Source organism: Cydia splendana, chromosome 2 (genome assembly GCF_910591565.1).
Source record: "Cydia splendana chromosome 2, ilCydSple1.2, whole genome shotgun sequence".
Taxonomy (NCBI): domain Eukaryota; kingdom Metazoa; phylum Arthropoda; class Insecta; order Lepidoptera; family Tortricidae; genus Cydia; species Cydia splendana.
Window position 1 is genome coordinate 15,580,210 of NC_085961.1, and position 23,481 is coordinate 15,603,690.

Here is a 23,481-nt window from a genome sequence, read left to right on the forward strand (position 1 = left end):
ATAGAGCCTGGTGACAGACAGACGGACGGACGGACGGACGGATAGCGGAGTCTTAGTAATAGGGTACCGTTTTACCCTTTGGGTACGGAACCCTAAAAAGTGTCCGTAATTTTTTATTGGTTTTGTGACGCTTTTTTAGATAGGTACCTACATTTTGTTTGGAAAACACACACTTGGGGACACTTTTTTTTCTTTATTTGAATCAATAGTCCTCGTGATTCTGATTAAAATAATCCGAATGATAGGTTCCTGGAGTCACTGCACTTTAAAATAAAATAAATGTGGTATTTATTTTATGAAGGTACCTAATATTAAAAACTCGTCGTAAGTTTGGCAACACAACCTTTTGGGATACCTACTTATATATATTTTGATGACTAGTTTCATGCAGGCGTCGGCTACCTATGATGCGGTACTCTGCAGCCTTCTAGAAAAAAAACATTAATCAAACGATAGTATTACAAGAAAACCAATAAAGGTGGATAATAACCTAATAATAACATGGACGACTTGGCTTGCTATTACGTAACAGGAGATATAGTCCATCAATAGGTACTAAAATCTACAATGCAAGATCTACGCCAAACATGGCGCAGACTTTTTCGCTGCCAAGCGTAGACGGGCTCTATCAGACTTATTCGGCTTGACCCTACATAGGATTGCGCCCTTTTGGATTGTATGCCTAACGCCGCCGCCGTCCGCGTCGGGTGACCTTGGTCTGCCACAAGTGAACGTCGCGTGTGGCGGGTGAGCCAGACCACGCACATATATTTACGAACTTACGGCACGATTCGGGAAATGAATTAGAGATTTACTAGATATCTCTAATTCATTTCCCGAATCGCGCCGATAGTTTCGACGGTCGCAGTCGCAGCCGTCGCAGGCGGCTAGTACTTAGTCGCCCGCCGCGGATAGCGTGTGACCAAGCAGGCCGTAGCCTTACGAATTTATAAGTACCTAGTTCTTTAAATATGTATTTGTATAGTCGGTCTTATTTTGTGTGCTATTTATAAAATTGAGACTCACTTCTTGGAACGCTTTTTAATGTAGTTGTCCGTGATACGCAATCACTTTCTTCAGATTCCGAGCGCATTTGAAAACTTGTTTCTGTAAAATAAAATAAATGTTTAACAAACTTTAAGTTGTCAGAGGTGGTTCTCAATTCGTTGAGATCTTTTTTTTAAAGAAAGTTATATTTTTTTATTTGGAAATTATATGCCTTTATTATCACAGTTGGTCAAATTATCAGCAAGTCAGGTTCTGACCTCCATCATCAGAATCTTGATGATGAAGATCAGAGACTTGATGATGAACTACTCACCGCTGTCATACCGCGATTTGCTGTTACTCGGTAGATGCACTCTACTTGGGACTTCTTGGTTGTCTACATGCCCGAAGGTTCTGAAGCCGATCGCGAACTGCGCGTACGGACTTATTTCGTACAGTTCTAGAAAAAGTTTAATCATTATAAATCATATTTCACCCCCGTTTTATATTTATAATACTAATTCACCAACAGCAATTTCATTTTCGTCTTTCCGTGCAACATGTAAGTTTAGAAGAATTATTATTGGAGATGAAACATACCATGCTTGCTATCAGCAGTCAAATGTACTGGAGTACTGTAAACCCTGTTATTTATTTCAGTGGGGACGCTCTGAGGCGTGTTAACGGTAACGTTGCTGCGCTCAGACTTGCACTCAGCCGTCAAAGAGTTTCGGTACTCGGTCAGGCGCTGGTGACTGCAGAATAAAACAAACACCTAAATGAGAAAACCATTATAGCAAAAAAACGTCATCTATTTTACATTCAAAGTAAGAGTATCTTAATTACGCAGTTGGCACGTTATGTACTAGGTGCTGTAAAATTACTATAATGTAAATACCTACTTATTATGGAGTAACGGGGAAAGTAGCTGAAGTTGTAATATTTAACGCTTTCGTAAAGGTTTTTATAGAAATGCAATGCATAGATTCCTATATTATGAAACATGATCAAGTGTTCCGTTTCAAATAATGTCCAGTCAGCAAAACCATTAGTCTAGCAGTCCTTCATACATTTTTGTATGCAGAGGTGCTAAGCTAATCGTTTTCTTACTGTACCTACATAACAAACCCACACATTTTAAAGGCAGTTTGGGGCGTAAAGTTTTATCCTGTGTATCAACTTACTTGTGTCTTTTGACAAGTATATAGATGCAGGTAAACGTACAAATTGTTAATAATATAGAGCTACAGATGATGACCAACATGTTGAGGTCTAGGAGATCCGTAGGCGGTCCAATAGATTCTGAAACAAATTAAATAATTAATTACTTTTTGTTTTGTAATAAATTCAACGCTTACTGTAATAGTTAAGTTCCTAGTTACTAATGCCTTTGCTTTTGTTATAACACTAATAAATTTTATAACCACTAACAAATTGAATTTGAATACACAATTTTATGTAGATAATATACCGGGTGTGGCCTGTAACATGAGCAAAAAATTAAACTGTAGGCTGTACTCCTCATACTGACCAACATTTGTTCAGCGACTTTTCAAAATAACTTGTGGTTTGATTTTTATTACACTTTAAAGTTTATTCTAAGACGCAATGTATTGCGAATTTTGTTATGTTTAAGGCGTGACAAGCAACGTCAATCACAATAATATGGCGTGGCGATGGCGTCCATTGAAGATAATATTTATTTTGTATGAAAAATAGAGAGTCTAAATACTTCATAATTTTTAAAAGTTGTTGAACAAAAGTGTCACCGTTTGAGGAGTACAATCTATGTTTTAATTCTTTGCTCGTGTTGCAGGCCACACCGTGTATATACTTATAACTAGCTGTTGCCCGCGACTTCGTCCGCGTGGAATCTTATCTTCAACATTTTACATCTTTAGTACTATAATTTTCATACCCAAGCAATGTTGAAATTAAGTACTTTATTTTTTAGCAAGTTGTATGAAGTTTTAAGTCAAGTGAATTTTGATGTTGGTTGCTGAAATTACTTTTCTTGTATTCTCATAATAGGTGCCTATGCCCTTATACAAAGATTCAAGTTCCGCACTCACAAAATATCTGATCTTCATACAAACTTTCAACCCCTTTCTCACCACCTTGGGGGATGATTTTCAAAAATGCTTGAATTAGTTTTTATGTTTTTTAATTTAATACCTTTTTTTTGCAAATAGTTCAAGTTGGGGCTGAATTGTCAAAAACGCTAAAATCAGTTTTCTTGTATTTTAATGATATATCTTTTAACGAAGTTTCAAATTCCAAGTCAAAAGAAAACTTAAAGTATACAAACTTTCATCCCCTTTTTAACCCTGTTAGGGGATGAATATTACTAAACACTGAAATTACTTTTATTGTCTTCTAATCATCATCATCATCTCAGCCATAAGACGTCCACTGCTGAACATAGGCCTCCCCCTTGGACCTCCATACGTGCCGGTTGGAAGCGACCCGCATCCAGCGTCTTCCGGCGACCTTAACAAGATCGTCTGTCCATCTTGTGGGTGGACAGACAAGGTGGACAGAGTTCTTGCATGTCTTCTAATAATATCCCCAAATACAAAGATTCAAGTCCCGCGCTCGAAAAATGTTTTGATATCCATACAAACTTTCAACCCCTTTTTCACCACCTTGGGGGATGAATTTTCTAAAACGCTGAAATAAGTTTTCTTGTATTTGAATTTGATACTGTTTTACAAAGTTTTAAGTTCCTATGTTAAAATAAAATTTGCACCCTCATACGAACTTTCATCCCCTTTTTAACCCCCTTAGGGGTTGAATTTCCAAAAACGTTGCAATTACTTGTTTTTTTGTAATCGGCTATTATGTCTTTCTAAGAAGTTTCAAAACCATTTGTATTGGAATCAAACTTTCAACCCCTTTTTAACCTTGTTAGGGGATGAATTTTACAAAACGCTGAAATTACTTTTCCTGTCTTCTAATAATATCCGTAAATACAAAGATTCAAGTCCCACACTCGAAAAAATGTTTGATATCCATACAAACATTCAACCCCTTTTTAACCACCTTAGGGGATGAATTTTCAAAAACGCTGAAATTAGTTTTCTTGTATTTTAATAATGTATCTTTTTACGAAGATTCAATTTCCTAGCTTAAAAGAAAACTTTAACCCCATACAAACTTTCATCCCCTTTTTAACCCCCTTAGGGGATGAATTTTGAAAAATCCTTTCTTAGTGGACCCCTAGACCTTATAAGGAATCTAGTTGCTAAATTTGGACTTTCTAGTCCCAGCGGTTTGGGCTGTGCGTTGATTTAAGTCAGTCAGTCAGTCAGTCAGTCAGTCAGGTCTTTCACGTTTATATATTTAGATTTTAACATTAACGACTTGGCGATATACATATACTGACTCCCGTAATTCTCATGCAAACATAACAAAGAAAGAAAGAAAGAAACCACAACAAAGAAAGTGCGACTGGTACCAGTTAAGATGATCAAGCATTGGAGTGGTTATAAGAAATAATACAATAATGTATTATGCAATGTATTACCTCCCAATAAAGTAGTGGTAGCAAAAGAATATACTGAGGTGGTTGCACCAGCAGAATTTTCTGCTGTGATTTTGATCTGGTACCATTGTGCTGGGCTAAGATCGGCTATCACAAAAGAGTTTGGCTGGTTCAGCATTGAAGTAGAGGCGTAGTGGTTCCAAACCTGGTCCAATGATGGCTGAAACATAAAAAAGAAACCTTTATTATAGTCCGTCCGTTTTTCTAAGATCAAGTAGGTACGGCATAGTCGGCATAGTACCTAAATGTATGGCGAACTTGATCTTAGAAATCGGACAGGCTATATTGGGTATAACAGATCCATACAAACATAACATGCCTTCACTATTTTAAACATTTAATCGGCCCAACTCATAATTCTAAATTTGACGACTAACTGCATAACTGGGTGCCTAACCAAGACGCCAATCGTTTGCGCTATACAACGAAACGCTGTCTCTCTATCGAACGAATCCGAAGAGTATCAATCGGTGTGTGATCAAACAAGTGGCTTGTTCGCACTCTAATAGATTATATGTTGCAATACATTGCTTAAAGAGAAAAAATGGAACTTACGAGTCGGTTCTCGGTCTTTTTCCAAACTTTACTCGTAAATTCTCTGTATTCCACCTCCCATTTAATTATTTCACAGCCATTGTCGTCCCAGCCACTTAACTGTATGAAAATGTGGGAGGAATTACTCCAAAACCATTCAGTGCTGGTTGGTGCAACCGGTACTGAAAAATAGAAATACAATACTAATCATCAAGACAGATCAATAAGGCTTCAAGTGAAATTGTTGAGAGGAGTGGGGTTCTATAAAAAGGGATTGAAGGGTCAGTAACATGCAGATAGGTAATCCTTAATTTCAGGTGTCCGTGGCTTATTCTTGTTTGCCTCCGAATATTATTTAAAAAATAACTATAAGTAACTGCGGAGTAGGTACACTATTCACATAGACTACAGTCACTACAATGTAGTACGAGCCACTTTAAACGGAGGAATTTATTTATAGCTTGTACTTAAGTTGTAATGTAATTAAATTCTCAAGCCCAGTAAAAAAGAGAAGCTTATCTTTATCAATAATTTCGGGTGATGTTAACTCTTATAAAACATTAATACGACACGAGAATAATGCAGACGGGAAAGCAGATTCCGCCGCAAAGCATCCACATACTCTTGCTCTCTTCTACCATTAATCCCTTTAGCATAGCTATGTTGCGTTTTTTGGAAGGGTTTCTACGGAAGACCAGCGACAAGGTATTCATAAGGTACCTTGACACCAAGTTGAGTGGAAACCTTTTCAGTTACGTTTTAAACCGTGTGACATGTTTTTGTAAATTTTTTGTTGTATAAGGGTCCTGTATAAATTTTATTCTATTATATTCTATTCTATACCATTATACAATACACGTTTGATTTCGTACCTCCTCCTAAGGTAGTGGCATCGATGTAAGCCGGCTGACTGGCGCCCACGCTGTTGGCTGCAGTCATCCGCAGCGAATACTTCGTGCCGCACTTCAGGCCCTGCAGCGTGTACTCCTGGGCGCCCTGGATTAGGGTTCCCTTCTCTGACCACGCGTCCTGCCAGGACCCGCTCGCTTCTTTCCAAGATAAGTTGTAAGCTGTAAATTAGCAATCAAGTAAAATTAAGTAGTCCCTCAGTTGTTGAACTAAATAATAGTTAGTTAGTCAATGTGACGTAAGACATGTCAAATTATAAGATACGCTCACCCGCCGTTCTCTGCTGATTATACCTACAACTACTAACTAGGTAACTTTTAACCATTATAATTATTAGGGTTCGGATCAAGTATTCAAGGTATTCAAGAAATTAAAAGCAAACGAAGATATAATGAAAAATATATACCTATAGTACTACTAGGAGTTATATTACAACCCATACAACCATTTCCAGTCGCCGTTACGACGCGGTGTTGACACATCTTGTGTCGACACCGTCTGTTTCGGTCACAATTCCAGTCGCAGAGTCGTCGCCGTGTCGACACAGTTACCAGAAATGGGGAAGGGTCGACACATGACACAAAGTGACATAAAGTGTGGTCGCCGTGTGCACACATTGTTTCGGGTTTGCGACTACTTTATGCCAAAATCATTCGTTCATTCGTTCATTTTGTTCCTGTCAAATGGAAACTGTCAGATGGAAAAATACTTAAATAAAAATAAGTGACATTAATACGCCATCTCTAAAACGGATTACAAGACGTAATTATATATTGTTTGCATTTATATTACAATATGACTTAAATTATTATGGGGAATTAAACTGCTCGAGTGATTTGATAAACTAAGTGTAATATAATCAACGCGCCACCACATTGTTTTAGTTTAGCCGGAAATGAAATTGTTTACTTCTCAGTGCCTGTGTTCATAACTATATTATTTGAAGCATTTTTAGTACTTCGATGCGTATACTATACTTAAATAACAGAAATAACGCTTTACATACTACGAAACTTGTTAATTATGATGTATAAATATGGTTTAAGGCTGAGAAATATTGCAGTCACAAAGTAGTTGCAATGTTTCAACTTTGTGTCGACTCTGTGTTGACACATGACACGCGCTGTCAAAAGTAATAACAAAGTTACTGGTATGTTACTGGATTTGCAAAATGGCTCCTTGTGTTGATTTGTTTTCAGATATTCTCAAAGTGTAAAAATGCCGTGGTCAGAGATGGGCATTAATCGATTAACTGTTTATTCGACTAATTAATGGAATAAAAAAAGTTAATTCTCAAACTTTAATCGCGATTAGTTTAGTCGACCTAACATAGATTGAAATTGAATTAATCTGAATATTAATCGAATAAATTATCGATTAAATCTCGATTGAAAGTTGACAGGGGGCCATTTTTGTACGTAAAAATAATAGAAATGTCTTGCATGCAGATGGTAGCAAAACACTTTGTCATAAAAGTCGAGATGGGTGTCGATATATAGGTTTTAGGGAGTGCCGATTTCGAAAATAATGACCATTTTGGAATCCGAAATGGCGGCCATGCACTGTGTCATAAAAGTCGTCATGGGTGTCGTTTTATAGGTTTTAGGGGGCGCAGATTTCGAAAATGATAACCATTTTGGATTCCAAGATGGCGGCCATGCACTATGTCATAAAAGTCGTCATGGATGTCGTTTTATAGGTTTTAGGGGGCCCCGATTTAGAAAATGATGACCATTTTGAAATCCAAAATGGCGGCCATGCACTATGTCATAAAAGTCGTCATGGGTGTCATTTTATAGGTTTTGGGGGGCGCAGATTTAGAAAATGATGACCATTTTGGATTCCAAGATGGCGGCCATGCACTATGTCATAAAAGTCGTCATGTATGTCCTTTTATAGGTTTTAGGGGGCCCCGCTTTCGAAAATGATGACCATTTTGGAATCCAAAATGGCGGCCATGCACTATGTCATAAAAGTCGTCATGGGTGTCGTTTTATAGGTTTTGGGGGCGCAGATTTCGAAAATGATAACATTTTCAATTTAAAAATGGCGGCAATGCACTATGTCATAAAAGTCGTCATGGATATCGTTTTATAGGTTTTAGGGGGCGCAGATTTCGAATATGATGACTATTTTGGATTCCAAGATGGCGGCCATGCACTATGTCATAAAAGTCGTCATGGATGTCGTTTTATAGGTTTTAGGGGGCGCAGATTTCGAAAATGATGACTATTTTGGATTCCACTTTTATGACAAAATACGTAGCCGCCATCTTGGATTATAAAATGATCATCGTTTTCGAATTCTGCACTCCCTAAAACCTATAAATCGACATCCGTGACGACGCAAGTTATCTTTATTTTCAGATCTAACAAATTGCTACAGAATACAAAGGACAAAAAAGAAGCGAGGAGGTAATGAAACAAGCAAAAATACAGATGATTCCTCGACGCAATTGGGTGATTCTTAAATTGTGTCCAGATTTTTTTTGTCATAAAAGTTTATATTTTTCACATATTACTCTCACAAGTTCCGTGACATTTCGACCTTGTAATTTTTTAAGTAAATGTTTTTGTTTATCTATGAGGATCTCACTAGAATAGTATAATCAAGGTATGTTTATATTTGATGAATGAAATAGTATCGCAAAAAAAAATATATTTGTGTCTTATATTCCTGCCGAAGACTTTTATTTTACCTTTTCCTTCTACACAAGTTTGGCCAAGTAATAAGAATTTAGGGCTCTCAATTTTATTTTGACTTCTACAACAGTAAAGCTACGAGGCCATGTTTGGTATCGTTTTAGTAAGTATAAATTCGCAGTACCAAATTTAGTTAAGGTATCACATTGACACCATTCCGAAGTAAAAACATATAAACTTATTAAAATACTTTCTTTTAAACTCCTCTTCACGCTTAAACTGCTGAACAGTTTTAATTTAAATTTGGTACACATATATTTTGAGTCCCGAGACAGGATATAATAAGTTATCTCAAAAATCATCCTTTAAAGGTGTGAAATGAGGTGTAGGGGGGAATTCAGAATTGACTTCTTGAAGTTAATACTGTTTAAGTTTAGGTTTGAAGTCATGTTTTTTCATCATTTTTAACTAAATCAAAGATGTAGACCATCCCAAATTTCATATAAATCGGTTCAGCGGTTATTGATTTCCCGTACAAATTTCCACGCCACTTTTCACACCTTCAAAAGATGATTTTGGTTATAAGATCTATCCTATGTCCTGTTCCGGGACGCAAACTATTTCTATACCAAATTTCAACGAAATCGGTTCAGCGGTTAAGCGTCAAGAAGAGTTTCAAAAAAACCGGCCAAGTGCGAGTCGGACTCGCGTATTAAGGGTTCCGTACATTAAGTCCCACTCGCGCTTGACTGCACATTTCTAATAGGTTTTCCTGTCATCTATAGGTAAAGAACTATTTTGTGTATTCAGACGGACATACATACAGACGCACGAGTGATCCTATAAGGGTTCCGTTTTTTCCTTTTGAGGTACGGAACCCTAAAAAGATTTATTTTTATTTTGTGGAATGGTGTCAATGTGATATCTTAAATGGATTCAGCACCCCAGATTTATACGAAAACGATACCAAACACGGCCTAGCACCTTCACTGATATAGATATATCAAGATAAAATTGAGAGCCCTAAATAAACTTTCAAGAGCGGATATCTCAAAAACTATTCAACATATCGAAAAAATTTACGGAATAAACTTGTAACAAATTAAATTAACTTTCATTTTGTATAAGTGGCCATGTCGCTGAGATGCATAGTTTCCGAGATATAATCGAAAAACGGGAAAATGGGACCTTCAAAGCCCCCTCTCTCCCCCCCGCTCAAGGGCTACGGCCGGGGACTTTTGATATGTTCACCTCCTAACTTGTCAAACCGAGTTACGGAGTCAAAAATTGTGTTCCGAGCATTTCCCTCTACAACTTTTGGAGTATTCGTTGCCTGACCTAAGTAGCTTATTGAATTTCTTTAAAAACTTTTCTGTAAAAGGTTGACGGGTGTTGGGTGTTTATATGGTTTCGGTCGATTATTATCATTTGCATTGCCCATGATGGCTTACTAGAATTACGAGCACACGAGACACTAATAGTAGTTTGACAAACCTTGGTTTTCAAGAGGTATTTTATATTGACATTTGCTGTCACAAATTTGCTGTCAGATTTAGTCGCAAACCGCACGCAAAGTGCACACAAATGTGTCGACACCTTGTTAGGAAAAGTGTAGACACGGCGACGACACTTTGTTTCGAAACAATTCTAGACACATTGTGTGGACTCTGTTACGACACATCTGACATTTAGTTACCACTTTGTGATTCTGCGACTGGAATGGTTATATGGGAACTTCTTTGATTTAAATAAGTCTCATCCTGTCAAGAACTCAATGCTTGAAATTGCGCAATATCACTACATCTGATCAGCTGATGGACGTTAAAAGTGAAACAGCTCAATTATGAATAATAGCTTAGTAGCCAGGCGTTCAAAATTTGTTGAATGATGATAATTATATAGTACTTATATTTAAAGATAACCAGCCAAATGAACAGCAGATATTCATCAGAGTATGTGAGAGCTGTGTTTTATTTTTAAATCATAATAGAGAAACCACTTTAGCACTTGTTTTCTCTCTTACTTATTTTTTGCGGTCTGCCAGCCGCCCTTGGCGCATCCCACACCAGCCGCAGCGCGTGTTTGTGCTGCTCGGCACGCACCGCCGGCGGTTCCGGGGTCGGCAGGACTGACACGCCGTACGACACCGAGTCCGATCCGTACAGGTTCTTCGCCAGGCATGTGTAGTTGCCGCTTAGTGACTGGTCTATGTCTGATATAATATAAAAAACAGGAATTCATAGCGCTGTAAGAAAACATTAGGTTAGTATTTTCTCGGCAAGTGTTATGACCCGACCCGACCTTGTACTTCTGTAACCCGACGTTACAGAAGTACAAGGAAGGAAATGACAAGGAGTGTGCTTCTTGTAAACCGGGCGGTCAAATATTCATCAGAACTTTATGAATTTAATCATAACCTACTCCAATACCCCAATACTTAGTTTTGAATACGATTATGAATTCAAATTTCAAATCGAATTTTAGATTTTCGCGTTTTGAGGTAGACTCTCTGTAGACAAACCGCCTTGATGCATTAAAGTTATGATTTTAAATACGTACGTACGTTAGTTACCTATGGGTAGGGAAAATTGTCTAAAAACTGTTTAAGGCATAGTATACTCGTAGGTACATAAGTTAATCTATGGTTTACAATATATGCTAGTGCTGCACTCTGGCGGCAGAACATTGCAGTAATACCCCCTATTGAAGAATTCTTACTATTGATGAGCAGGCTATCGTCATGGTTCCTGGTGAAGCGCGGATGGTGTGTGATGATGTTGTGCTTGTGGTACCACACGGTGCGCGGCGGCGGCACGCCCACGCACTGGCACACCAGCAGCAGCGAGCTGCCCACTCCCACTGATATTGGACCTCCGAGAGATGCCACTCCAGCAACAACTAAAAAAATAAGGTACTAATGAAGCTGGTATCCTACTAAAAATATCATTCATTGCAGTAAATTTCAGAATGGACCAGATCCAGTAACTGATGCATATCGACTAAAACTATCGGTAAGCAGAATTGCACGCCTTTACAATTTAAACTTGAAATTATCTAGTCGCTTCAATCAAATTGCCTCGTTTCTTTTTTAGCTCGAAAGATCATTATAGTTGCTTTAGACAGTAGACAAACTATATAAATATCTATTGCATTATATTACCATGTAATTACCTTTAGAAGATAATTCCGCGTGCACCCTGTTGCTGGCCGCTCCTTCGCCGGCCACAGTATGGGCATTCACAAACACTTCGTACTGTTTCCCGGTGGCTAGTCCTGATATCGGGAATGTCAAGTGTCTTGACAAGTTTGACTCTTGTGTCGCTTCTACTCGATAATTTTGCGGGGAACTTGTACTGAAAACAAAACAATTAGGTTTAAGTACAAACTTTAGATACCTTTTGAATGTAACACCATTACCTATAGTTAACCTCTACTACGCCGGGAACGTGGATCCGTGCAGTAGGTATTGAATTCATCATGAAAGGTTATTTTTTTGGCTGTGTAAGTATTTGTCACCAATAAATGGATTGTATGGTTGTTTGGTATTACGGTCAAAACCGTTTCATTTTATAAATCTGAGTACCTACCTGGAAACCGGCTTTACATGGACAGTGTAATGCGTGATCTCGCCGTTGGGATGTATCGGTCGCTTCCAGCTCACGAGAAGAGATGTCTGCGATGATACCAGTACTTTTATTTCTGGCGGAGGTCCGGGCACTGAAATAATTCAATAAACTTATATGATACCCTTGAAATGACTCGCATCGGCAATCGTATCATATCAATAACTAATCAAGTTAGTATTTTAAACTCTGAAGATCTAGGATTTATACGTGCACAGATAATTATTGCTGCACAGCGTGGAATGTCATTGATCCCAGTGCGCCCTCACGACCGGCAAAGAGGGTGAAACGCCGGAGTGGGTTTAGTGGGTAGGGCGTAATTCTCCCCCTCTCTTGCCAGGAGAGGGGAAAGGAGTGGCGAGTCCCACACACCGTGCATAAACGCATTCTTACTCCGTCAAAAAAAAAGGGGTAAGTACCTTGCAACATTGATCGGCTTCACACATAAGAATAATGTAATGGAAACTTACCATCCTGCAAGGTAGTGCAAACGACAGGGTATGAAAATGGTCCGATGCCGTAATTGGAGAAGCCAGCCACTTTGATAGTGTAGTTATTGTACTTCAACAGCGCCTGCAGGTATACCTCTGTGTGGGGCGACGTCATGTTCTGCCATGATCCATCTGAAAATTGGTTATAGCAAATTAACTGATGTAAAACGTGCGTCTGAGTCAAAGATATCAAAGGAAGCTTTGATGCCCCATATTAATGTTAGATTAACCTTCAGTGGTATAATAGATGGAATAGCCCAACAGAGAAGCGCCGTGAGCAGTGATGGGTTGCCACGAAACGCGCAGTGACGTGGAAGATGCGCCGCGACACTCTACTCCGGCCGGTGGTTGCTCGGGAGCTGGAATTGTAAGACGAGCACTTTAAATGATGGGTATAGTATAGGTATAGTTGTTTTTATGACATTGATGTGTAGGACAATTTATTTTATCTTCTATTTATGCGTATTAAAATATTCGGTTATTCACTAAAACGGGATATTTAGATTATTTAGCGCACCTACCTATAACATATTTAACACTGAGTGCGGCTTTTATAAAAAACTCAAAAACGTGGTACCGTAAAACGTGGTGAAAAGACACGATTTTCAACTTCAAGGACGATTTTCGCCAATAACCCAAATGATAAAAGAAAAAAAATTATACCATTTTTTGAGTCTTGGTTAGTTCTTCAATTTTGCATTTGTGAAATAAATTTTTACCTACCCAATTCAGAGAAAATCATAGAAAACTACCAGTTTCCTCCATATCCTTAAAACGGGGTCGATAGAACCAAGAAAGGGGTGAATAGAAATAACTATTAAGTTTTAGTTGTCATAGGCATCGAATTTGGTCATTATTATGTTGATACTTTGTTGGCAAATGGTATAAATATCTGTTAAACAGCTATTTGACACAAAATTATTTTTTCGTGTCTTTTAACCCCCAAGGCGTGTCTTTACACCCCTTTATCTAATCACCCCCTATGGCGTAACTACTCACCCCATATGCGTGTCTACTGACCCCTTTATCACGTAAAATTGCTTGTTATTAGGTTTTTTGCAAAAAAATGCTTCATTATAGAGAAAATTAGTGATATTATTTATTAGTTAGCTACTACAGATACTATATTACCAGGTTAGCTAAGTTTTACTTCGTTAATGTCAAAACATTTACCGCTAGAACAAAGTTCAGACAGGCCTCATTTCTTACCTCGGCGAGACCTTACTTTAGAGTCAAAAAAATCTAACTTTTAGGAAGTTTGATTAAGTTCTTTTGGTATCAATGTAGAGAATAAATAGTCTACTATACACACATTCCAAAAAATCTAATTTTAAAGATGTACGTTTTTAAATATAACAACTGGAAAGAAAAAGTTCAAAATTTCTCTATTCACCCCGCGATTTCTGTTGACCCCGTTTAACGGTACTAAGAATACACTGGACTCTAGACTGAAATTTATTACAGTTATAAATTAGATAAATGTTATAATGCATTAATCATGGTATAATAATATACTCCGCCTGGTACTCTATTCCGAGATTCGCGTATGACCTAACTGACACGGGCCTACGTCATCATGCTGTTTACAGGTTCTCAAACTTTAAAATGTGGGAGAAATTTAACCAACGGTGAAAATTATTTTAACGGCATTAATTTTAAGTTATTCATGTAGAAACATAGTAAAATAAAACAAATCTAATGTATTAAATTAAACTTTATTTATCTGTACAAGACAAACGTTTGAAAAACTAATTCACAGTTACACATTAATTACCAAGCTTACGACGTGAAAAGTTTGGAAAACACTGCGACTGCTGACACTGAGCGAGAAGGAAATAACAATTAACACGCGTTCGACAAGGATGACGGTCAGGGCATGAAGTTATCTAGATCCGAATTGTCAAATGTGACAGCGCTATCCTGTGTTGCCAGTAATGTAAACAGAATTACCCGAACGTCTGAAATTTCTTTTGTGAATCGGAAGATATTGCTAACGAATAATAAAAAATGACGTGTTATTGTAAAATTTAAGATAAAATACATATAAATGAAAATTATAAAGAAATATTTTAACTTATTAACCATAGGTATAATGTACCCATGTAACATGTTATGTTGAAATAAAGTGGCAATGTTATTGTGACGTAGGCCCGTGTCACTCTGGGAATAGAAGACCATGTTTTATTAGACCATGGCATTAATAAGACATTAACTCATTACGTACCCCCTTCTCTTGTAGTTTGATAAACCGGCAACGAAAATGGGCCGTTACCGGCAGAATTGAAAGCACTCACAGAAACAGCATATCTGTAAATGATAAAATACAGCAATAAACATCAAACGAGATAAAAATATTAGTGCTCGAATTGGGGTAGATAAAACGAACATTTTGATGATATGATATTTCATTGACAATTTCTACTAACCTGGTATTTTTTAACAACGCACTCAACGTCGTTTCTTGTTTTCCTTTTCTGGACATCACTTTAAGAACTTTTGTCTGAGTATCATCCGTTCCTAAAGAAAAAAAAAACGTCAAATCTTTAAAATTTAAATGCAAAGTTTACGTTACAAACAACAAGTCATAATAAGTAAGAAAAGTCGTTAAAAAATTCATAAACTGAGGTTTACTGGAACTGTGAAAGGATTACTAATGACATCCATCACATTCCATGCATACAATCAACTGCGTTAATTAATACCCAGTATAGGTAGATACCTAATTAGTAAAAACCTGTACATGTCTTAATTAAAGTGTAAGTAAAATAGATACTTATGGAAGCCTATTATAATGTATATTTGTTTATACTACCGATATCACCGCCGACCCTTGGTACCGCTTTAACGTGGTATCCTTGCAAGTGCCCGTTATGGCTGTCCCTGGGCGGCGGCAACCAGGACACAGTCAGCTCTCCTGGGTTATCTGTTGCCTGGACTTGGACTCCCAATGGCGTGGATGATGGAGCTGGTGACGATAAAGATATACACGGTGGCAAAAAAATAACTGCATTCCTTTTGCGAGTGAGGTTTTGGTATTATACTGAGTCACTTTTACTATGGGCTCAACCCCGAAATCGCGAAAAACAAATTACCCTCCCATAGAAAATGGACAGCCAAAATGTATGAAACAGCCAAATAATTTTTCGCGATTTCGGGGTTGGTCCCGGAGTAAAAGTTGCTCAGTATAAAGGTCTATGCCCACTACACCGTATCATACCATGACCGTAGTAGGAACGTGTCAGGCAAAAAAATATTTTTTGTATTAAAAAGTATGAGACTATGCCCACTAGCCCGTTCCGTCACCGACCATACCCGTCGCGTGCCATGCACGGACCGTCAAAAATTGTCGGCGAGGATATTTTGCCGGTGCCGAAACGCTCCGTGCACAGCACGCAACGTTGCAAGAACGGTGCTTGCAGGCGGCGAAACGGTGAGCATACGGGTTATAACCGCTTATGGTGACCGTTCTAAGCCCGTTATAAACGCGTTGCCATATTTATTGCTCGCTCTTGCCAGTCTGATAACTATTTGCTCGCTCTTTCTGACGAGTACTGCTCTCGCGAATAAAACGCGGGTACTAAGGGGATGAAACGCGGATGGTACGAGGATTATATGCGGATGCTTTGGGGATGATACGCGGTTACTACGGGCACTAAACCCGTTATGTACGGATATGAAACAATGTGGACATGGTGTAGTGGGCATAGTAGTCCTTATCGCGTTACATTCCGTGCCTGATACGTTCACAGCACGGTCATGGTATGATACGGTGTAGTGGGCAGAGACCTTAATCCCAAAACCTCCCTGGCAACGGGAATGCAGTTATTTTTTAGCCATTTAGTAAGTATTATTTTTGCGTATTGTGGGAAATGTGGAAAATCTGGCCATCTAACTATTTTGGTCAACTAACTAAATACTCGTATCCAACTAAGAATTAATTATCAAAACGAGATCGCAAATGGAAACTATTTTTGTGGTTTGGCTTATTTTGATTTGTCTAGTGATGGCAGGCCGATTTTGATCTTATTATTATTTCAAATTAAATAAAATGAGTATGAATCGTTGCAATTGTTTTTTTTTTGTTTTGAGCACTTGTAAAACTTCCTAGACGATTATAGAAGGGGGTGTCACCTTTCTGTTGCGTAGTGAAATGTGCGGGTTGCGTGAAAGGGCTGAGATCGACCTGGTTACCCGAAGCCACTCGCACTCTGTAGTCTACGGCCGGCATCAAGTCTCGGAGCTCTATGCTCTGACGAATGTCGTTGTCTTGTCTGAAAAAAGTTATGTTATCAGTAAACTTATATACATAAAATATCGCAGTAGGTATAAAAAAGTCAGTTATGACTGGTGCTTCATTATAATAAGTCACGAACAACGATGGCATTTTACGAAATTGCGCAATACTCATGAACACCCATTAATTATTAGTTTGATGGCATGCCTTCCTAATTGTATTTTTTATAGCTTTAAAGAAATAAGAACTTCCTATATGAATAAACCACAAACCAAAGAGAGTAGATAGTATAGAGGGATCCTGTCATAGTAAATTTTGTAGTCACAGTAAATTTACTGCCATCTATCGACACACGACTAAAACTCAGAATGAAAACGTATAAAATTATCAAAAAAATGTATATATATGGATAAATGATTTTATTATTTTTATATCATGTTGACCCATGTGCATTCACTGATATCCATGTGTTAAAATTGTTAAATATGAAACGGTGTCGTCACGCCATCTAGCCGACCATAGGCCAAAGGTGTCTGCGCCATCTATCCGAGAATGACTTTTTCTTGATTTCTGAGGCACGTTTTTTCCTTAGACGTTACATATGTCTTTGCACAAACTAACTGTATGCCAATAGCGGAAGAATCCTCGTGCCTCTGAAGTGGTAACCTTGCAATAGTTCGTTATGGCTGTCCCTAGGCAGCGGCAGCCAGCATACTGGCTCTACGGGGTTATCAGTTGCCCCGTGTTCACTCAGACAGCCCCCTGTTTGCTACTGTGGTAGTAAAAAATACCTCGTAATGTTGATGCTTTTAGCGGTATCCCAAAGCATGAAGTCGCTTGTTGCGTACTGAACGTTGTAGTACTGGACGTGGGAACTGATGGTGTCGCGCCACGACAACTTGGCCGAGTCACTCGTCACCGAGTCCACTTGCAAGTCCAGTGGGGGAGTAGGTGGTTCTGGAATATGTGAAACAGACATATAAGAGTATATCTAGCCAGCTAGCTAGTGGAAGTAAGTCTGTCTGTTTCTCTGTTACCTCTTTACGCTCAAACTGGTTAACTAATGTAGTTAAAATTTGGTTTGGAACGGAAATTTGGAGCGGGAGAGTTTTTAGATAATCACTTGAGTGATTTATAGCAGCTAACTAGATAATTCAGAAACTTGGCAAGCTTGCTAACTGTTTTATCAAAGCTGGCTACTTTATAGCGCGGGTAATATTTTTTTCCATTTTTTTTTTAATTATTTCACTAAAATGTAGACCAGGTGCCTTATAGACATGGTTTTTTATAATATAGGAAATAAACGAGGAGACAAATCGCCTTATGGTAAGCAACTGTCGTCGCCCATGGACACCCGCAACACCAGGAGGTTTGGAAGTGCATGGCCGGCCTTTAAGATGGAAATTTCGAACTATTTTGAGATTGCAAATTATGGCAATCTCTTTCAGCCAATTCATTAAATTATAATCTTAATGAGAACTTACCCAGGATTCTTAGGTGTAGATTGTACGCTGCTACTCCGTAGGGGTTACTGGCCCTGCACTCGTAGTTACCACCATCTCTGCTCTCCACAAAGTTGATACTGATGATGCTCTTGATACCGTTGTGGGTTTTGGATTCAGATACTGATATTCTGAAAAGAGTAATCAACAAAATAATCTAACACAAAGTATCCGGCTCATCTCATAAAAAATACTCAATTTTACCCCAATCACACCTTATAAAATAAACGCTACTTTTGATCAATAAATAATTTTGACAATTTTGTTCAAAAGAGCCATCTATGTTAGTTTAACGTAATTTCTATGATAGGGGTGGATGGGGTAGCGTATGGTTGCAAGAGGGTAGGTTTGCCTTCGAAAGCAACTTCTCTACAAAGTTTGTTACTTGTTTGATAGATGGCGTTGGAAACATGTTTTGCGACTATTTAAAACATCTAATTTCCAAATGAAAATATTTTTTGGAGCTCTTATTTTGACGTCTAAATTTAGTAACTTGTGTTTTGACTTCATTAAATAACCGGGAGCGAGAGCGATATTTTGTAAATAATATAAAAAATAATAGGTACTTACCTGGAAGAAGTGAAATCTACAGGGTTTCCGTTGAGGCTCCATTTGACCCTGATGGGGTTGTCACCTAGCGGACGACACGTTAGGGTCACCGGCAGGCCCACCTTGGTCGTCACATTCGAACCCATTGACTCGAAGTGCACTGGTTCTGGAAGTTAAGTATTACTATGGAATTAAGAGCCAACGGGAGTGGTCATTTCTCCATACAAACGTACTCCTCGTTTTCCTCCGTGGTTTTTGAAGCTAGAACAATGATTTTTTCAACAGATTAATATTGTCAATATCTGTGTCAGACCGTTTTGATTTTTTTGATATTTTTGTTTTTTAAGGCGCTAGAGCCCTTCAAAAATGGCCAAAATGGCCGCAATGAGAGGCGTGGCATTCAAAACCGATATCAATTAGCCAAAAAAGCAAAACGGTCCGACACAGATAATTTCATAATCATTTAGATTTCCAAATTTGGTTACGATTGGTTAAGTTTTGGAGGAGGAAACAGAGGAGAAACCTCGATTTTTTAGATTTTTACGCAGGATTTTTCGCCTTGTCCTTATCGCACTACTTTTAGGTGCCGCTTCCGTTAGCGAGACTGGTATATTTACCTAAAATATTTAAACCCCAGCTCCTGTTTCGTCTTAATCATAAATACATATTATAATGGCATAAGCTATGCAAGGAAGTTACATAGTATGACGCAATTAAGTTACATAGCTGTACAGTTCAAAACAATTTAAAGTATTTTAAAGTGTATATCATACACAGTCCGAATCTGACCCGTATCTAATGAAGCTTTACAGGCCGCTTGTATCTAAACTTGTAACTTTGAAATATTTATCAAGCTACTTACTGTTAACGCTGATCCACAGGTTTTTGTTTAAACTGTCCCCGACGCCATTTTCTACGTTGCAGGAGTATACGCCCTCGTCAGCCAGAGACACCACCTCGATGATGAGCGTGCCATTGGGGTAGCTCATGATGCCGCCGCCGGCCAGGTCGAGGACGGGTCTCCAAATACCAAGAGTGGCTGTAAGTTATAATATTACTTAAACAGTAAATTCGTTTACTCATAAAAAACATATTTAACTAAAACGACATAATGGTGTGTCTCTGTTGCGTTATCGGGTAGAGATTGGATTTGGCAGGTTAGATAACCTAAAACCGCCGAAAGACACCCTTAGGTCAGCAATGTGTAAGAAGTGTGTAAAAAAATGTCTCGCCCCTATTTCACCACGGTGACAGGTGCGACAATTGTCGACATCACTATAACTGACGTCACAGGCCTCCATAGACTACGGTAACCGCTTACCATCGGACGGGCGGTGTGCTTGTTTGCCACCAACATATTAATTAAAAAAAACTCTATTATATCGCCAATAAATAAGTACTTATTTTGCGAAGCTAATGACAATTGTCACAAGAAACACGACAATTGTCACGAAATTCCTACACAGAACTCATTTCCTGTCAAGAATTACCGAAAGTTCTATTAAGTCGTGTGACAATTGTCATCATCATCATAAACTTCGCAAGAGAAATACCAGTTTTTGCCGATATAATAAAGTTTTTTTTTAAATAATACAATGATGGTGGCAAACAGGAATACGGCCCGCCCGATGGTAAGCGGTAACCGTAGTAGCCCATGGATGCCTGTGGCGTCAGCGACAGTGACGGTGTACTGCCATCTCGCCGAAATATTTTTCGCCTAATTTCACTTCCCAACCAACTTATTGCAGTACTTTTAGTTGGCAAACCAATGCTTAGCATATTATTATTTAGCATAATTTTTATTTGAACACAATTTTATTTAGCAGATGTTAATTTTACCACGATTTATTTAGAAAAATAGTTACTAAGCAAATGTTTAATTATACCTAACTATTTATTGTTAAATAACGTTTGCCCAAATTGAAATTTCGCACACTTTTTATTGGATCACAACTATATTTAGCATTTTTTTTATGACCCGTAAAACGAAACTGCTCCCAGAGATAGGTAGGTTATGGTTATTTTTTTTAAGACCCTAAAAACGAAATTGCTCCCAGAGATAGGTAGGTTATGGTTATTTTTTTTTATGACCCGTAAAACGAAACTGCTCCCAGAGATAGGTAGGTTAGGGTTATTTTTTTTGATGACCCTAAATACGAAACTGCTCCCAGAGATAGGTCGGTTAGGGTTTTTTTTGGGTACCCTAAAAACGAATCTGCTCCCAGAGATAGGTAGGTTAGGGGTTTTTTTTTGATGACCCTAAAAACGAATCTGCTCCCAGAGATAGGTAGGTTAGGGTTATTTTTTTTTTGGTGACCCTAAAAACGAATCTGCTCCCAGAGATAGGTAGGTTAGGGTTATTTTTTTATGACCCGTAAAACGATACTGCTCCCAGAGATAGGTAGGTTAGGGTTATTTTTTTTATGACCCTAAAAACGAAACTGTTCCCAGGGATAGGTAGGTTATTCACAATATTAGGCGATAAATAATTTATGCCTATCAATACATTCGACATAACAATAAAAGACATTTTGAAACATGACCAACTAAATATTTTGCCCTACAATAATATTGTAAATAATCATTTGCGACATGTTATATATGCGAAACATTGGTCTGCCATCTGATAGTTTTGCCAAATGATACTATGGGAAAAATAGTTTGGGTAGTGATAATTTGCCATACAATTTTCGGCCACATATTAGTAAACCGACAGTGACATTTGTCGCACCTGTCGCCGTGGTGAAATAGGGGCCTGGAGGTATAGTCAACTTGTCATTACTCCGCTTGTATTTATTCGTGCGCGCGAGCTGCTTTGCTGTCTTTCACTTAATATTAAAGTTTTTCTTCTTGCACTTTGCGATAAACTACTTAGAGGATCGCGCAATGACAAAGGGGTCGCAAAGAGAACGTCTTTTGCTCTATTTAAGTTGAATATACATATATTATGATGTAATAGGCCTCTTTATCTTATCTAAGATAATTTATTGTAATGTAAACCTAGTATATACTAACCATCCCTCTTCATCCAGTGTATCTGCGGTGTAGGATAACCGTTGGCGTTGCAGTACACCACTCCTCTCTGGCCGAGTAGAAGCGACGTGTTGGTTGGCTCGTCTATCCACTTTGGGGCCACTGTGATGTTTGAAAAGTAGACAATATTTATTAGATTAGATTATGTGCTTATTCAGAGTATGATGGCTGAGCTGAGCTAAGCAGTAGTTCATAGCCTACAATGCCTGAAGCGTTAATCCTTCGTAAATCTTAAAGGCAACGCGTACTATATAAATAAGTAATTTATGTAATATCAATTTGACTCTATATTTAACTAAAAATAATCATTATCTCAAAATTTCTGTTCTAATTTTGGAACTTAATGTTTACAAACAAGCTTGATTATGAGCGGGGGCTGTAAGGAGACTCAAATACCTTCCAAAATATCAACGCCTAAATAATAGACTTGTTTGTAGACGAACTACCCACGAACATACAGTGACATCAGAATGATATTTGAATCATGTTATTTTTAGATCGTTGGAGCGTCTCGCGCATATACAGACAAGCAGGCCTATTCGGATTTCGAGATAATCACAAGATCTTGAGACGATTTAGAGATCAACTAGATCTACATTAGATATCGACTAGATGTGACTTGGGTATCTATGTCATAACTTGTCGAAATCGTTCAAGAGGACCTCCAGAATCACGGAAACGTCAAATTTGACATATTTATCTTACAAATATCTTTAAATTATCCGTATCGTAACTTGTTGAAGTCAAGTAGAAATCTAATTAATTTTCCGAATCGAGCCGAAATACGGGTACGAGTAGTTGAAGTGAGAGTTTGAAGGCGTAGACCTCGGCGGACTTTTTCACATCAGATCGGGGAAATCCCGAAGAAACGCCAGGTCAAGAGCACCCTAAACGGAAAGGAAGCGAAAGAGGTATATCAGGATCGTAGCAAGTGGAAATCTGTGGTCTCTGCCTACCCCTCCGGGAAATAGGCGTGATGATATGATATATGTATGTATACGAGTACCACCGAAATCCACGATAACTAAAACAAGATGATTCAAAATTCTGATGTTATTGTACGTTCAAATTGGCTTGGAAGTGGATGCTCACCATTTATGTAAAGGTCGGCCGTCTGATTCACTTTCCCGACGTGATTGGTAGCGATGCACGTATATTTTCCACAGTGCTCCAAAGACACTCTCTTGATGATTAAAACGCTGAATAATTCTGAGCTTCTCTCGGTTATCTATGAAATAAAAATATTCAGTCTTTAATTAGTATAGTCAAGGGGATCCCTTTGTTTCCCATAAACTTATTGTTTCGAATTTCGATAGTCAGAAATTGATATCCATATAATTTATGGACATAAACATCAAAAGTCATAATTTTTGTTAAGTATAACGTTTCATAGTTCTAATGTTAAACGTCTATAATATTAAACGCTATAATCA

The 23,481-nt window shown here is 38.1% G+C and overlaps 1 protein-coding gene across 1 annotated transcript in view; it reads right to left on the reverse strand.

The window, feature by feature from the left end:
• Positions 1-286: 286 nt before the first annotated feature.
• LOC134804631 (cell adhesion molecule Dscam2-like) overlaps positions 287-23,481 on the reverse strand; it is a 114,784-nt gene continuing 91,589 nt past the window's right edge. Inside the window, exons 12-35 of the mRNA XM_063777743.1 lie at positions 23,141-23,276; positions 22,031-22,150; positions 19,878-20,054; positions 19,037-19,181; positions 18,449-18,597; positions 17,756-17,921; positions 16,862-17,001; positions 15,543-15,695; positions 15,157-15,247; positions 14,955-15,037; positions 12,961-13,089; positions 12,710-12,862; positions 12,204-12,333; positions 11,788-11,969; positions 11,335-11,514; positions 10,640-10,828; positions 5,938-6,135; positions 5,087-5,247; positions 4,514-4,691; positions 2,172-2,289; positions 1,588-1,742; positions 1,322-1,447; positions 1,027-1,107; positions 287-427 (exon numbers count right to left, since the gene is read on the reverse strand). Of these exons, the coding sequence (XP_063633813.1) occupies positions 399-427; positions 1,027-1,107; positions 1,322-1,447; positions 1,588-1,742; positions 2,172-2,289; positions 4,514-4,691; positions 5,087-5,247; positions 5,938-6,135; positions 10,640-10,828; positions 11,335-11,514; positions 11,788-11,969; positions 12,204-12,333; positions 12,710-12,862; positions 12,961-13,089; positions 14,955-15,037; positions 15,157-15,247; positions 15,543-15,695; positions 16,862-17,001; positions 17,756-17,921; positions 18,449-18,597; positions 19,037-19,181; positions 19,878-20,054; positions 22,031-22,150; positions 23,141-23,276 (3,369 nt within the window). The 3' untranslated portion in view covers positions 287-398. The remainder of the gene's footprint in view (positions 428-1,026; positions 1,108-1,321; positions 1,448-1,587; positions 1,743-2,171; positions 2,290-4,513; positions 4,692-5,086; positions 5,248-5,937; positions 6,136-10,639; positions 10,829-11,334; positions 11,515-11,787; positions 11,970-12,203; positions 12,334-12,709; positions 12,863-12,960; positions 13,090-14,954; positions 15,038-15,156; positions 15,248-15,542; positions 15,696-16,861; positions 17,002-17,755; positions 17,922-18,448; positions 18,598-19,036; positions 19,182-19,877; positions 20,055-22,030; positions 22,151-23,140; positions 23,277-23,481) is intronic.